General features: G+C 28.3%; 2 protein-coding genes across 2 annotated transcripts; both read left to right on the forward strand.

Annotated features, from left to right (window-relative positions):
* Window positions 1-1,800: 1,800 nt before the first annotated feature.
* LOC123207888 (2Fe-2S ferredoxin-like) lies at window positions 1,801-5,594 on the forward strand. Its single transcript, XM_044625371.1, has 8 exons — window positions 1,801-1,961; window positions 2,674-2,753; window positions 2,912-2,967; window positions 3,934-4,049; window positions 4,495-4,601; window positions 4,893-4,942; window positions 5,053-5,135; window positions 5,218-5,594. Exons 2-8 carry the CDS (start codon window positions 2,696-2,698, stop codon window positions 5,330-5,332), a joined length of 585 nt encoding a protein of 194 aa, XP_044481306.1. The 5' UTR covers window positions 1,801-1,961; window positions 2,674-2,695; the 3' UTR covers window positions 5,333-5,594.
* Window positions 5,595-8,789: 3,195 nt separating this feature from the next.
* Window positions 8,790-10,717, forward strand: LOC123207887 (peroxiredoxin Q, chloroplastic-like). The gene is made up of 4 exons (XM_044625370.1): window positions 8,790-9,171; window positions 9,254-9,391; window positions 9,537-9,626; window positions 10,319-10,717. The coding sequence occupies exons 1-4, from the start codon at window positions 8,977-8,979 to the stop codon at window positions 10,535-10,537; spliced, it is 642 nt and encodes a 213-aa protein (XP_044481305.1). The 5' UTR covers window positions 8,790-8,976; the 3' UTR covers window positions 10,538-10,717.
* The last annotated feature ends 2,168 nt before the right edge of the window (window positions 10,718-12,885 follow it).

A 12,885-nucleotide genomic window follows, 5' to 3' on the forward strand; every position in this document is an offset into this window, starting at 1 on the left:
AATAGATAAAAATAAATTATGAATAAAAAAATAAATCAAAATTAATTTGAGTGATTAGCTCAACTTTATATACACGTGTCATTACAGTTACACCGGCTTCTTGCCACCTTTTTATTACCTTTACGCTTACTTCAGGTACTCCCGACCGGCCCGGCCTATATTTTGTGAGTTTGTTTTTTTAAAAGTAATATTATATATATATATATATAAAATAATAATATATAATTAAAAATAAAAAATAAATTAATATCTAATTATAAAATAATATATTATTATTTATATAAAATTAATTTTATACACATAATTTTATTATTTAATTTCGTCTTCTTAATTAAATACCATAAAAGTGTGTTTAAATTGAATAATTTTTTATTACCTAAAATATATTAACAAGAAGATTATTTAGTATAAATTATTATTATAATTAATAAACATTAGTAAAAATAAATAATTATTGTGTTCAGTTGAATGTAATAAAAGAAAAGTAGTGTTATATGCGTATCCAATATGTATAATTTTGTATTAAAACAATAATATATTATTATGTGATTAGATAGTTTTAAATTAGAGATAAAACAACACATATTCAGATGATTATATATCGTTATTTACCCATAAAATTATTCATATTGATTGTACACATAGTTTTATTGATTAAAAAAATACTTATTATTAAACTTAAATGTCTTTTAATATAATTATTCTAAAATAAATTATGTTGCTTATTATATTAATTGAAAATAAGATTATTTTTTTGAAGAAATTAATAAATAAAGATAAAATTACGACAAAATCAAGATTCTCTCGATAATCTTTTAATATCGAAAGTGAATTTATAATCAGATTATCTTTTATATTAATTGTCACATTATTATTTAAATTTTTTATTTCTTTATAAATCAAGTAAAATATTATTAATATTAAAAAAAAATTTCAGAATAATTTTTAAATACTTGAACCAAGCACCTTTTAAAATTATGAATATCCTCGTCCTCCAAATAATCAATGAAAAAAAATTATAGGATTGTTAATAATTAAAATTGTTTATGGAATCACTGATTGAATTAAGTATAGTTTAAAATCTAGTTAGTAAAAATATGAATTATTTGTATGCTCATCTAATTCACATTTTAAACATGTCGTTTCAATTTTTTAAACTCAAAACATATTAAATACATATTTTATATGTTTTCCATATTAAAATCATATTTTTACTTTTTTTTACGTTTTCTTTTTTATGAATTTGTTAAAGTACGAAAATGTCTTTTACATTTTCAATTAATTATTATAATGTTGTAACTATATAAAACAAAAAATTCAATTTTTTGTTATTCAGATCTCTAATCTCTCTCGATAATTTTTTATGATAATTGAATCTTAATTATATATTATGTTATATTTTAAAAGTTAATTAGATATTTATATTTAAATTGTTAATCAAAAAATCTATAAAAAATATTAAAATTATATTTGATATTATTGTATTTTTATAAATATATTACTGATAATATGTTATACTAAACTCATATATTCATATTTTATATTTTTTTATATCTAAATTTTATGATATTCTTTTATAAATATATTTTTTTATTATTTATTATAATATATCCCAATAAATTCTTTTTTTTTTCTCTCGTATTTACTAACTGGCGTGTGGGATATTAGCTGTTCTTTTTCTTTTAAAAAAAAAAAATTCAGTGAGAGACATGTACGAGTTCGCCGGGAAACTACGAACTGGCTACTTATATCTTCCAGGTTTTAGTGGACTGGGTTCCCAGGCCCACCATGGGCTTAGCCTGATCTTTATTGGCCTTGTACGTCCTTCTTTTCCGCTTCTAATTCTTAAGCTCCGCTCTCCTCTTCGTATTAAAAACCTTGTCGTTCTTCCACCTTAGAACCCTCGCTCTCTGTAAAACCCTATCTGAAGACTTTCATTTCTGTCGTTTTCCTTGCCGGAGGTACTTAACCTCTTCTTTTTCCTTTTTATTTTTAACCATTTTAGATGTCGTCTACTCTCTATTTGCTCTGTTTCTCATATATCCCTCTTCCGTTTTTCTTGATTTTTATGTTATGTATAGGTTATTAGATTTGTTGTCTTTTCGTATATGCGTATTTTTTGGATTTGTTTGCTTGGTGGATTTGGTTCCGATATTAAAATGTTGACATGGATAAAGTTAAACCTAATAGATTGAAAAGCATTAATTACAATGCAGTTGAAGGGGTTGTGGCTTGAACCGACAAGGTAATCTTTTTTTGAAACTAATATTCCAACCGGTCGAAGTGTAATTACGGTCTATAATTGGGTTATGTTCCTCTCAAAACCTAAAATTGTCTGGTTTAGGAAATACGTTATTTATGGTGTTGCCTGTTGTCATTGTTGGCTACCACGAATTTCATAAGAGTTAAAATCGACGTCTGGTGGGTGCATGTCGGGGCTTGGGTCTTTGCTTTAGCAAGTGAATCCATTATGTTAATCCTACCTTTGCTAAGGATTCCATAATCTCTTTTTGGTACCTCTGCACTCATCATAAAAAGGATGTAGCTCAGATGATTATTGCTTCTATTCAATACAAGAAGCCTCAGTTAATTTGACATTTTATTGTACCTAGATTTTATTTTTATAACCAGTTTGGGATATTTAATTAATTATTGATATGTTCATTTCAATAGGATTTGTTGGGCTGCAACAGTGATGTTAATTCCTAGGCTTTTGAGAGCTGGAGCATGGATGGTCAAAGAGCTGTCAAAAGGTACCTATGTCTACAATATCTAGTTTTGATTTGTCTGGATTAAAGTAGCTTTCATAGTTTAAGTTTGTTGCTTTCTTTATATTTTGAATACAATGAAAATGTGAAGAAAAGGATTTGTTTTTTATCGGTATCACTCTCATGTGCTTCCTTCTTGGCAGAATGTCATACATGTGTATCTCGAGCAGGATGCATACGTCAACAGTGGCAACCTTTGGTTAGTGATCTTTGTTTCAATGATTAAATCTTGGTCTCATTTTTTTAATTATTACCTAGAAGTAGATTGGTATACCTCTTGTCTTCACACAAATGACAAGAGATGACTTTGTGATTATTTATTACCTTATCCATGCTTTTGATAACCACTATTGAAATGCCCACAATCTAAACAAAGGAAATGAATATATGCCAGTGGTTATGATAGACTTATGTTTTTGCATTGTCCAAAGTAATTAATTTAGAATTATGGAGTTAAAAATGAGAAAAATTCTGGATTTGTCTAGTGAAGGGGACAACAGATTATTCTGACTGTGCATAAAAATATTTAAAAAAGAACGGACTTTACAATGTGGTGTATAGCTTCTACTTGAAACAATATTATATGTTTTGGCTTCTGAATTATTATCCCTTTGACGGATCTTTAAAACTATAAGTAACATATACCATTGCTGGTTTTCGTGACCTCAAGGAAGATAGAAAGATAATAGATAAAGGAAGTCCTTTAGGCTTCTCTACAAGGAACTTGAGTAGGACATTATCTGTAGCTGTTCTTTGACTTTTATATGAAAGGCTTCAGAGTTTCCAACTTGGTTTAATTTTACCTAGTATGTACTAAAGGAATTGCAGAATGCTGAGTATTGAACTTCTTGGTAGAAATTCAAACGAAATGCCACTCTTGTAAGTTGTCACTTAATAGATTTGCATTTTTTTAAGTCCCGAATATTGAATTGGTTATTGGAGGTCTAGCTGCAATCATATTTTTTTGAACAGATTAATTTCTACATTATTGGAAAGAATAAGGATTAGTTAAAAATTTAAGTGGCAAGTGAAAATGAAAATTTTAAATCTGTTTAAGTTGTGTATCTTTAAAGTTTATAGTATTTGCATTGACATTCATCTCGATTGACTAATTTTTTCTTCAATATATACATAACTTCCTCTTTTATTTGTTTGATGGGAACAGTTTTCATTACAGTCAGAACCTAAGGTGTACCAAGGATTCATATTTCAGAAATATCTGCATTTTTCTACCACAACTGCTAACGATGCTAGTGATGAAGGCAGTGAACAGAAAGACATGTAAGCTATTTCGCTATTTCACTTGCAATTAAAAAGGTTTCGTGATTCAAAAATTAAAATAGGAACTGGATTAAGAATCTCGCAAGAATTGATTTTTGTGCCTCTTATACTAAATTAATTGCTTGAAGAGTTGATTTAGTAAATGATCTATATCTGCAAATTTAGTATATGCTATGCAGTAGCTGCAATGGAATGAAGAGCAGATTTGTTCTTGATAATTCTGGCTTTGGGATATGTTTTTTATAGTTTCCATGCAATATAGATGTTGTATTGTCATGAACTAAATTGGGAACTGTACTTTAAAGGAAATATTTTTTTTGCTTCTGCAGATAGTCAAATGGAATGCCAATTATCCTTAATTTACAACTTCACATTTATTTGAAGATTGAGATTGAATTTTAAATAATTTGCTTCTTTGTCATCACCCAGAAGCTCTTCTGTGCAGGATAAGTGTGACATTTGTTGATAAGGATGGAGAGGAAAAGAACATTAAGGTTCCTATTGGAATGTCTATGTTAGAAGCGGCTCATGAGAATGATATAGAACTTGAAGGTAAGGATTGATTTTTCTTAAGATTAGTGTTTTGTGCCTGCTTCATTTTTTCCCTGTTGTTATCCTTGTCTATGAAATAGTTGTTCTAAGTAATCCTCTATTCAAAATTTAATCAACTATAAGATGTGTCTTTTTTCTTTTTTGGGTCATGGAGGGCTTTATTTTATTTTCTTTTTCTGATGTTTTTTGGAATATTGGAACATATTAACTTTCCTGTTCCAGTATCATAAGATAGACTGATTATCTTCTCATCATAGGCTTAAACTTTAATGCTGTACTTGTTCTTATCAGGAGCATGTGAAGGCTCGCTTGCATGCTCGACATGTCATGTGATTGTTATGGTACGGTTGTTAGTTATATATGTGTATGGCAAATCTCTCATTGAATTTTTTTTGCAGAAATTTTGAAATGTTGATCTCTTTGAGTGACTTTTTATTGAACCTTATTTTAGGATGTAGAGCAATACAATAAATTAGAAGACCCAACTGATGAGGAAAACGACATGTTGGATCTGGCTTTTGGGCTTACTGATACGTGAGTTCTTATAGTATGAGTGTGCACTTAGCAAATGTTTGGTATTCAACCTTATTGAATTTCATGGTTATCATTTTTTCAGGTCTCGACTGGGATGTCAAATCATCGCGAGGCCTGAACTTGATGGAATACGCTTGGCCATTCCTGCTGCCACTCGAAACTTTGCTGTAGATGGTTATGTACCAAAACCACACTAAATTTAACAACATTCAGTAACTTAGGATGCAATTGTCCAATTTTGTAGCTCCTATACTATTTCGGTTCATGGGCAATCTTTATTATACCTTCTCATTCATTTTGTACTACATTGTGTACTGAATAAACAGCAAATGAGATTAACAACAAATAATTCTGCTTGAAAATCTTCATCATTACAAAGTTGCTAATTCTCTTGTATCCTGAATGAAACAATTTTATTGTTAAACATCTTTATCAATATATGCCTTCTATACTGATTTAGTTGATTATGTCAAATAAACTGTTAGCTTCAATTGTGTTGGTCACCACTTATGTACAAATTGGAAGAGGTTTCTCCTTCACCTAAGGAAGAAAATTGTTACTGAAGAAACCAATAAAATTGTACATGTCAGAAATTCACACATATATTCTTTTTTTAAATTCATTTATTTGAGTTTTGTTCCTTAATTTTTCAGGTGTAATGTCAAATATAATAATGTTTAGAGAAAAATAAAGAAGTTTACTTGGGTTCCCAGAAAATGTCCGAAAGAAGTACAGTGAAGTCACCTGGGAATTACTTTTTTTTTTTTAATTTTAAATTATGCAAATAAACAAATTACCAAATTTGGTATATAATTAGCATTGGAAAGGATGGTTTGTAAAGTATAAAGAATAATTATTTCTAGGGAAAAAAATCTTTGACAGAAAAATTGGAAAGAGATTAGATCTTGAAATGTAAGGGTTCTACCTAAAGAGTCTCTTCTAAAAAGAGTTCAGGAATTAAAATTGTACAGGGAGGAAATTAATTAATTATAATCAGAGTAATAAATTACATTTTCCCACTTAACACTTTTTTCCATAAAAATTTAATTATATTAATGAAAAACAATTATATAATAAAATTACTATTTAATATTTATTATTATTTTTTAAAATTATTATATAACCTAAAATTTTAAAAAATCAATATATTATTTAAAATAATAAAATTATGTTTATCTATTTTAAGTATATAAATATATATATATTTATATGTGTCATCACGTGATTCGATAATTTTGAATTTAAGATAAATTAATATTTAATTACGTAATAACATATATAAATATGTACATACCTAAAATAAGTACACATAATATTATTTTTATAAAATATAATAATATAATGCAATACAAATATATTCATCATAGCGGAAATACAAAACTGAAAAATGTGATAACAGCATGGAGCATACATCTCGGAAATACAAACTAATAGGTAACCTAATTTGCATGTACATGGCACAATATTTTCCAATTTTTAATTACTCTTGAATCTGGTCCTGATAAAAATGTTATGAAATAATTATAAAAAGATCTTTTCCTTAAGATTTAAATTAAAAATTAACTTCGTTATTGATTTAATAAAAATCAATATTATACGTATCTTTTTTAAATATATAAATGACTATATATTTATATGTGTTATCACATGATCGAATATTATTATATTCTAAATTTAAAACCATCAAATCATATAATAACACATATTAGATATGTATTCATTTATATACTCAAAATAGATACTCATAATTTAATTATGTAATTAATGAGATCCTTCAAAAATGAGAATTTTGGTCCTAATTTAGAGTCTTTAACCCTAATGAAGAGAATATTTTCTAATAAAAATGAAGATAACACGAGAATGAAAAATATCTCTGTAATTAGGGTTGGATTTGAGCCGAACCTAGTAGGAGTATAAATATAATTTTTTAAAGTTTAATCATAGGAGAAATTATTAGTTTTTATAGGTTTTTAAAGAAAAATAAGATAAAATTTTATTTTTTAAAAATTACTGATTAAATAATAATTTTATCCTCCGTAAAAACTAATAAATTTTATTAATTTTAATAATCGACTAAACCTTAGGTGAAAATAAGTCCTTTGGCCAAATTTATTTTTATTTTTGCAATTAATACATTTATAATGATTCGCAATTAACATTGATTCAATGGTCAAACAGAATTTTCCATCCAAACTTTGATAAAAAAAATTTCACTGTTTTAATTTCAAAAATTTATTCCTCACCCTTTCTTCAAATATGTTATAAAAAAGGTGAAAAGATATTTAAAAAAAAAAACTTCGTTTTTCCAAGCTAGATAACCATTTACTCTCTAAAAATTTATAAAATTTTCATCTATAGATTCATAATTATATAATATTAAAAATTAAAAACAAAGTTGTTAATAGGATTGTCCAATTTTTGTTGCTACCACCCATATATCAACTCCCAATTAGGCTTGCGTTGTTGCCACCTTTGTGTTGTAATTAACTAGTTGTTGACAACTCTATCACTTCTCGGAGGAATTTGCCATCGACAAATTTTTATTTTGGTTGGATCTTGTTATTTTCACCAATTTTAAAATGTTTTATCGTTTAAACAAATCTCAAATACATCAAAATCTATCACTATAAAAAAGAAAAATAAATTATTGTAAATAGAAAATATAAAACTATCAAATCATATAATGAGACATATTAAATATGTATTCATTTATGTATCTAAAGTGGGTAATCATAATTTAATTGTATAATTAATGAGATCCTTCATCTCATATGTTCAAATATAAGAATTTTGGTCATAATTTAGAGTCTTCGACCTTAATGAAGAGAGAATTTTCTAATAAAAATAAAGATAAGATGAGAACGAAAAATATCTCCACAATTAGGGTTGATTTGAGCCGAACCGAGCTCGAGCTCGGCTCGACTTAATAATAATAGAGCTCGAGCTTGATTTTGGGCTTGTTGAGCTCGTTATGCGTGAACTCAAACTCGACTAGTTTGGAATTCGAGTTTTTAATTAATTCGTTATTAAAACGATATCGTTTTAATACATATTAGTCAAAACGATGTCGTTTTGTATCAAAATTTTTAATTTATAAACTTTGACAAGTAAGCTTGAGCTCGAAAATATTAGCTTGAGTTCAAACAGGCTCGACTCTAATCTAATCCTATCCGCAATTAAAGACGAAGATATACATATTCTCATCTCGCCCATATGTTAATATCTTTTTTTAAAACACTAACAAATCCTTATAGTAGATTATTTATATTTTTATTATACATATTAATATGATTAATATATATTATTTGTAGTATTTGTAATAGTAAGTTGATTTTAGTTTTAATTAATTTTATTATTTAATATATTTATGTTATGTTTATAAAATATGGAAAAAAAGATTTTTTCCAATTAATAAAAAAATATAGAGATTTTTCCTCGACAGGGGATGAAGAAGAGGAAATAGATAATCCTTATTATCTCCGTAATGGAAATGGCCAAAAAAAAAAAAAAGGGGATTGCCATCCCTTGCAAAAGTAAAAACTAGTGATAGGATACTCGGCCAGTCCCAACCAACCCGTGCCATTCCCATATACGTTTGGAAGTAGGCAGCTGCATAATAAATTGAGATTATTACATATTGGGGTCAGCGATTGTCCACGCAAAACCCAATCAATTCTAATTTCTATCTCCATCTTCTTGAAGCCTCCCAATAATCAACCCCAGCGCCTCTCTTCCTTTATCTTCCTCAGACTAGATGAACAAATAAAACTACATACAACACTAACTCATTCTGATCAAACAAATAACAACAACCCACCTCAAGCATTTCTCTTTCTTTTCAATGGCTTCCCTCACTATCTCAAACCTCTCTCTCCCTGTTTCACTTCCCATTCAAACTCCTACAACCCAATCTTCTTCAACCTTCTCAGTTCTCTCAAAATCAACACAATCCCAATTTTATGGACTGAGTCTCTCTTATTCTTCCAGTGTGCTAATCCCATCTTCCACTTCATTTAACACTTCCATTGTTGCTAAGGTGCATTCTCTACCTCATTTTCTTGATTTGTCTGCTTTCTTGTTTTTGTATTCTCAATGGGAATGTTGAGTTTTCGCAATAGGTTACCAAAGGCCAGGTGCCGCCAGAATTCACATTGAAAGATCAGGATGGAAAGAATGTGAGCCTCTCCAGATTTAAGGGCAAGCCTGTGGTTGTCTATTTTTACCCTGCTGATGAGACCCCTGGCTGCACCAAACAGGTTTTTTCTTTTTTTAAATAGTTTTCCTTATAATTTCATTACATGTTTTTATACTGCTTTGGATTTTTGATTTATAGGCAATGTATGTAAATAGGGTGTAATGAAAAAAAATGGAAAACGCTAAAATAAAGTGATCATTTTTCAGGCATGTGCTTTCAGGGATTCATATGAGAAATTTAAGAAAGCAGGAGCTGAGGTTATTGGGATAAGTGGTGATGATACATCATCACACAAGGTGAGAAAGTAAATTTTGTAAGGAACAGCTTCAGGATTGGAGTTTCAGTCTTTTTCTCGGCTCTGATAAATCCCACATTACATTTTAAAATTTCTACTTGTTTATATATTCTTCCCATGTTGGCTGACTTATATGTAAAGCCATTCATTGAACCTACTAAGTTTTGATGGTAGTCTCAAATGAACAACTTTGGTGAAACTCCCTAAAATCCTTAATATCCCTGTAGTTAATAAGTTAATAATCTATACAAATCAATAATCCTGACCCAGTAATTTAATGTACCATTTCCTTTTTAATTAATAACCAATCCTTTTTTACAAAGATTTTGGATCAGACTTCCCTTGTAGGACAATTGCTGATAATATATAGAGCTTTTTCATAAGTCATCAGTCACATCAGGAGGTTAAAAATCTGTAATAAGAAATCTGAAAATGTCATATTGAAGTTGCACATAACTAGCTAGCCTTATTCTGAAATTTTACTGGATATCCTAGCTATATGTGTACATCTCTCGCAAATGTTCATTTCTTTTGTGTTCCCATTTGCCAAAATCTGTAATAAGAAAATGAAGCAGGAGGAATGAATTTTGGACCGCTCTTGTATTCATCTATGATCAATTGTGTTTCTCAATCGTTTATAATTTGTAAATTTTCAATCATGCGTGAAGCTGACCAGTATATGTTTGAATGTAGGCATTTGCAAAGAAATACAGACTTCCTTTTACATTGCTGAGTGATGAGGGCAACAAGGTGAGAAAAGACTGGGGAGTGCCTGCAGATCTGTTTGGAACTTTGCCTGGAAGACAGACTTATGTTCTCGACAAAAATGGAGTGGTTCAGCTCATCTACAACAACCAATTCCAACCGGAAAAGCACATTGATGAGACCTTGAAGCTTCTTCAAAGCCTTTGAAACTCAAATTTTGGAATGTTGTCTTTGTTTCTTCTTGTTACCACTTGCATATATTCATGTATGATTTAAGGAACTCTGTAATTGCCTTTGCTGTAAAAATCAGTATGAACCCTCTATTTCGCAAGGAAATGAAACTTCTTTGACATTTATGAGAATAAAAATTGTTTTGTTTCTGATGAACAAGATCTGTCTGCACATGGCTACTTCAGTTTATTACTTCCTGAAAGTAAATGTCAACTAGAATTTAAGCTGGACTGGTTCTGGACTGGAAAAATTATATTGCCAACAGAGATTCATAAACTCTATCAAATATGTGTTGAATCTTCCTACACATATCTCGATCTGTATTTGCTAATATTAAAGTAAAGAACTTAATATTATGATGTGCTAAATTATAATTATTTATTAATATCATAGCTCCATTTTTCCTGCTCAGAGTATTGACTGCAGCAAGGGCTAATACTTCCAACAACCAGTTCTTTTTCTCCAAATGCTCCATCCCATTTCTTGTCAGATTTCATAACTTTGATTGTAGAACCTGATGGACTGCGTCATGACTTCCCTCTCTTTAGTTACTTGTTCAAGCATCTTCTCCACATTGGGGAGCTTAAATTTGTTGTCAGGTTGTTGAGCCAGCCAAATGCTGCTGAGCTTAGCAGTGTGGAGGTTTAAAATGACGGTTTTTACCTCTCCAAATAACTGCTAAATATGCAGTTAATTATGGAAGCTGAGGCAGTCCGGAACTCCCATGTTTTTGCTCCCCTTCAGTTTTCATCCTTAGTACTAAGATGAATATTTAAGGTTTCCCAAGTTGAGGGAACTTTTGTCACACACACACCACGGTGTTCGGTTACAAATTCATCAAACAATGGCAAGAAGTTGGGAGTAATACTATGTCTACTCATTTTACGTATATAAATATGTACATATTTATATGTGTTATTATATGATTAAGTATTATTTTATCTTAAATTCAAAATCACTCAATTATGTGATAATATACATAAAAATATACATATTTATTTACTCAAAATAGATATGTATAAATTTATTGAAAAGTCGGTGTTCATATTACACTAATTTAATTTATGTTATATAATTCCTTTCTATATATTGGTATAGAAACTTAATTTATAACATTTGGTATGATAGTTTTGTATGAGCTCTACCTTATTTTTGTGTTAAATTTGTGTGAAAATTCATGTTCACCCAAATTTTTTAATTGAACAAATTTATTTTAAACCTTTTTAGCTTGAAATTATTATATAAATGAATTGCATATGAGTTACTGATCGTTGCGAGAATAAATAAAAGAAAAGGTTATAATTATTACTAACACTGAACCCCGAACGTAAACCAAAGTGGGGTTAAGGAGAGTCAACTGATCTATCTTGAGTTTTAAAAAAATTTAATTTGATGTATACAAAATATTTTGATGCTCTTAAATTTTGAAAAAATTTTAATTTTACATATATAAAATGTTAATATAATTATTAAAATTTTACATTAATTTTTTTAAATTATTTTTAATAAATTTTATTTTTATTTAATGTTAACCCTTTTTAATTTTATTTTTGAATTTATCACAATCAAAATCCTCACCTAAAAATCTGTTCAAAATGTGTTAAAGTCGTGTAAGAGTGATGTGATAGACAGAAAGAAAGTGAGAGAAAATCACCAAAACTATCAAATGGAGATGAGACGAGGATTTGAAATTTTAGGATACAAATATGAAGAAGGTAAATGAAATAGAAAGTTTATAGTATTAGGATTAAGGTGTTTTTTTTTTTAATAATGATAAAAATAGTTAATTATGGAATAATAATAATTAGAGAAAAACAGAAAATTGTCACTTCAAGATTTTAAGTCTCCAAATAGTTCCATTATTATTGTTGAATTTATTGTGAAATAGACAAGATTATAATTCACAAATTTTTCATTTTCCCCCACTTCCTCCTTGTTGACAGCTTTAAACTACCAATAATATAATATATTTTGTAAACGAGGAATGTTGTTTAGATTCATTAGATGAGTAAATCTTATGATGCAATAACCAAATACATCATTTTTATATTAAATAAATCAAGATTTTAGAAACGTAACAAAAATTCAAACGTAAATATTCTAATATTCCACTTGTTCTAATAATAATTATGAACAAAAACTTTGCTTTATTTACTGTTTACAAAGAAAAGTTAAATTACATTTCATTAAATTTTAAATTCTTACTTTTTAATTTTTAAAAATTTAAACACCTATTTATAAGTTATTTTCTGTTAAAAATCTAAATTATGATTAGCGATAAAATTTTTATTTACTAAAAAAATTTAAAAAATTAAAGTTTATTA

This window comes from Mangifera indica, unplaced genomic scaffold (assembly GCF_011075055.1).
Source record: "Mangifera indica cultivar Alphonso unplaced genomic scaffold, CATAS_Mindica_2.1 Un_0114, whole genome shotgun sequence".
In the NCBI taxonomy this organism is placed as follows: Eukaryota; Viridiplantae; Streptophyta; class Magnoliopsida; order Sapindales; family Anacardiaceae; genus Mangifera; species Mangifera indica.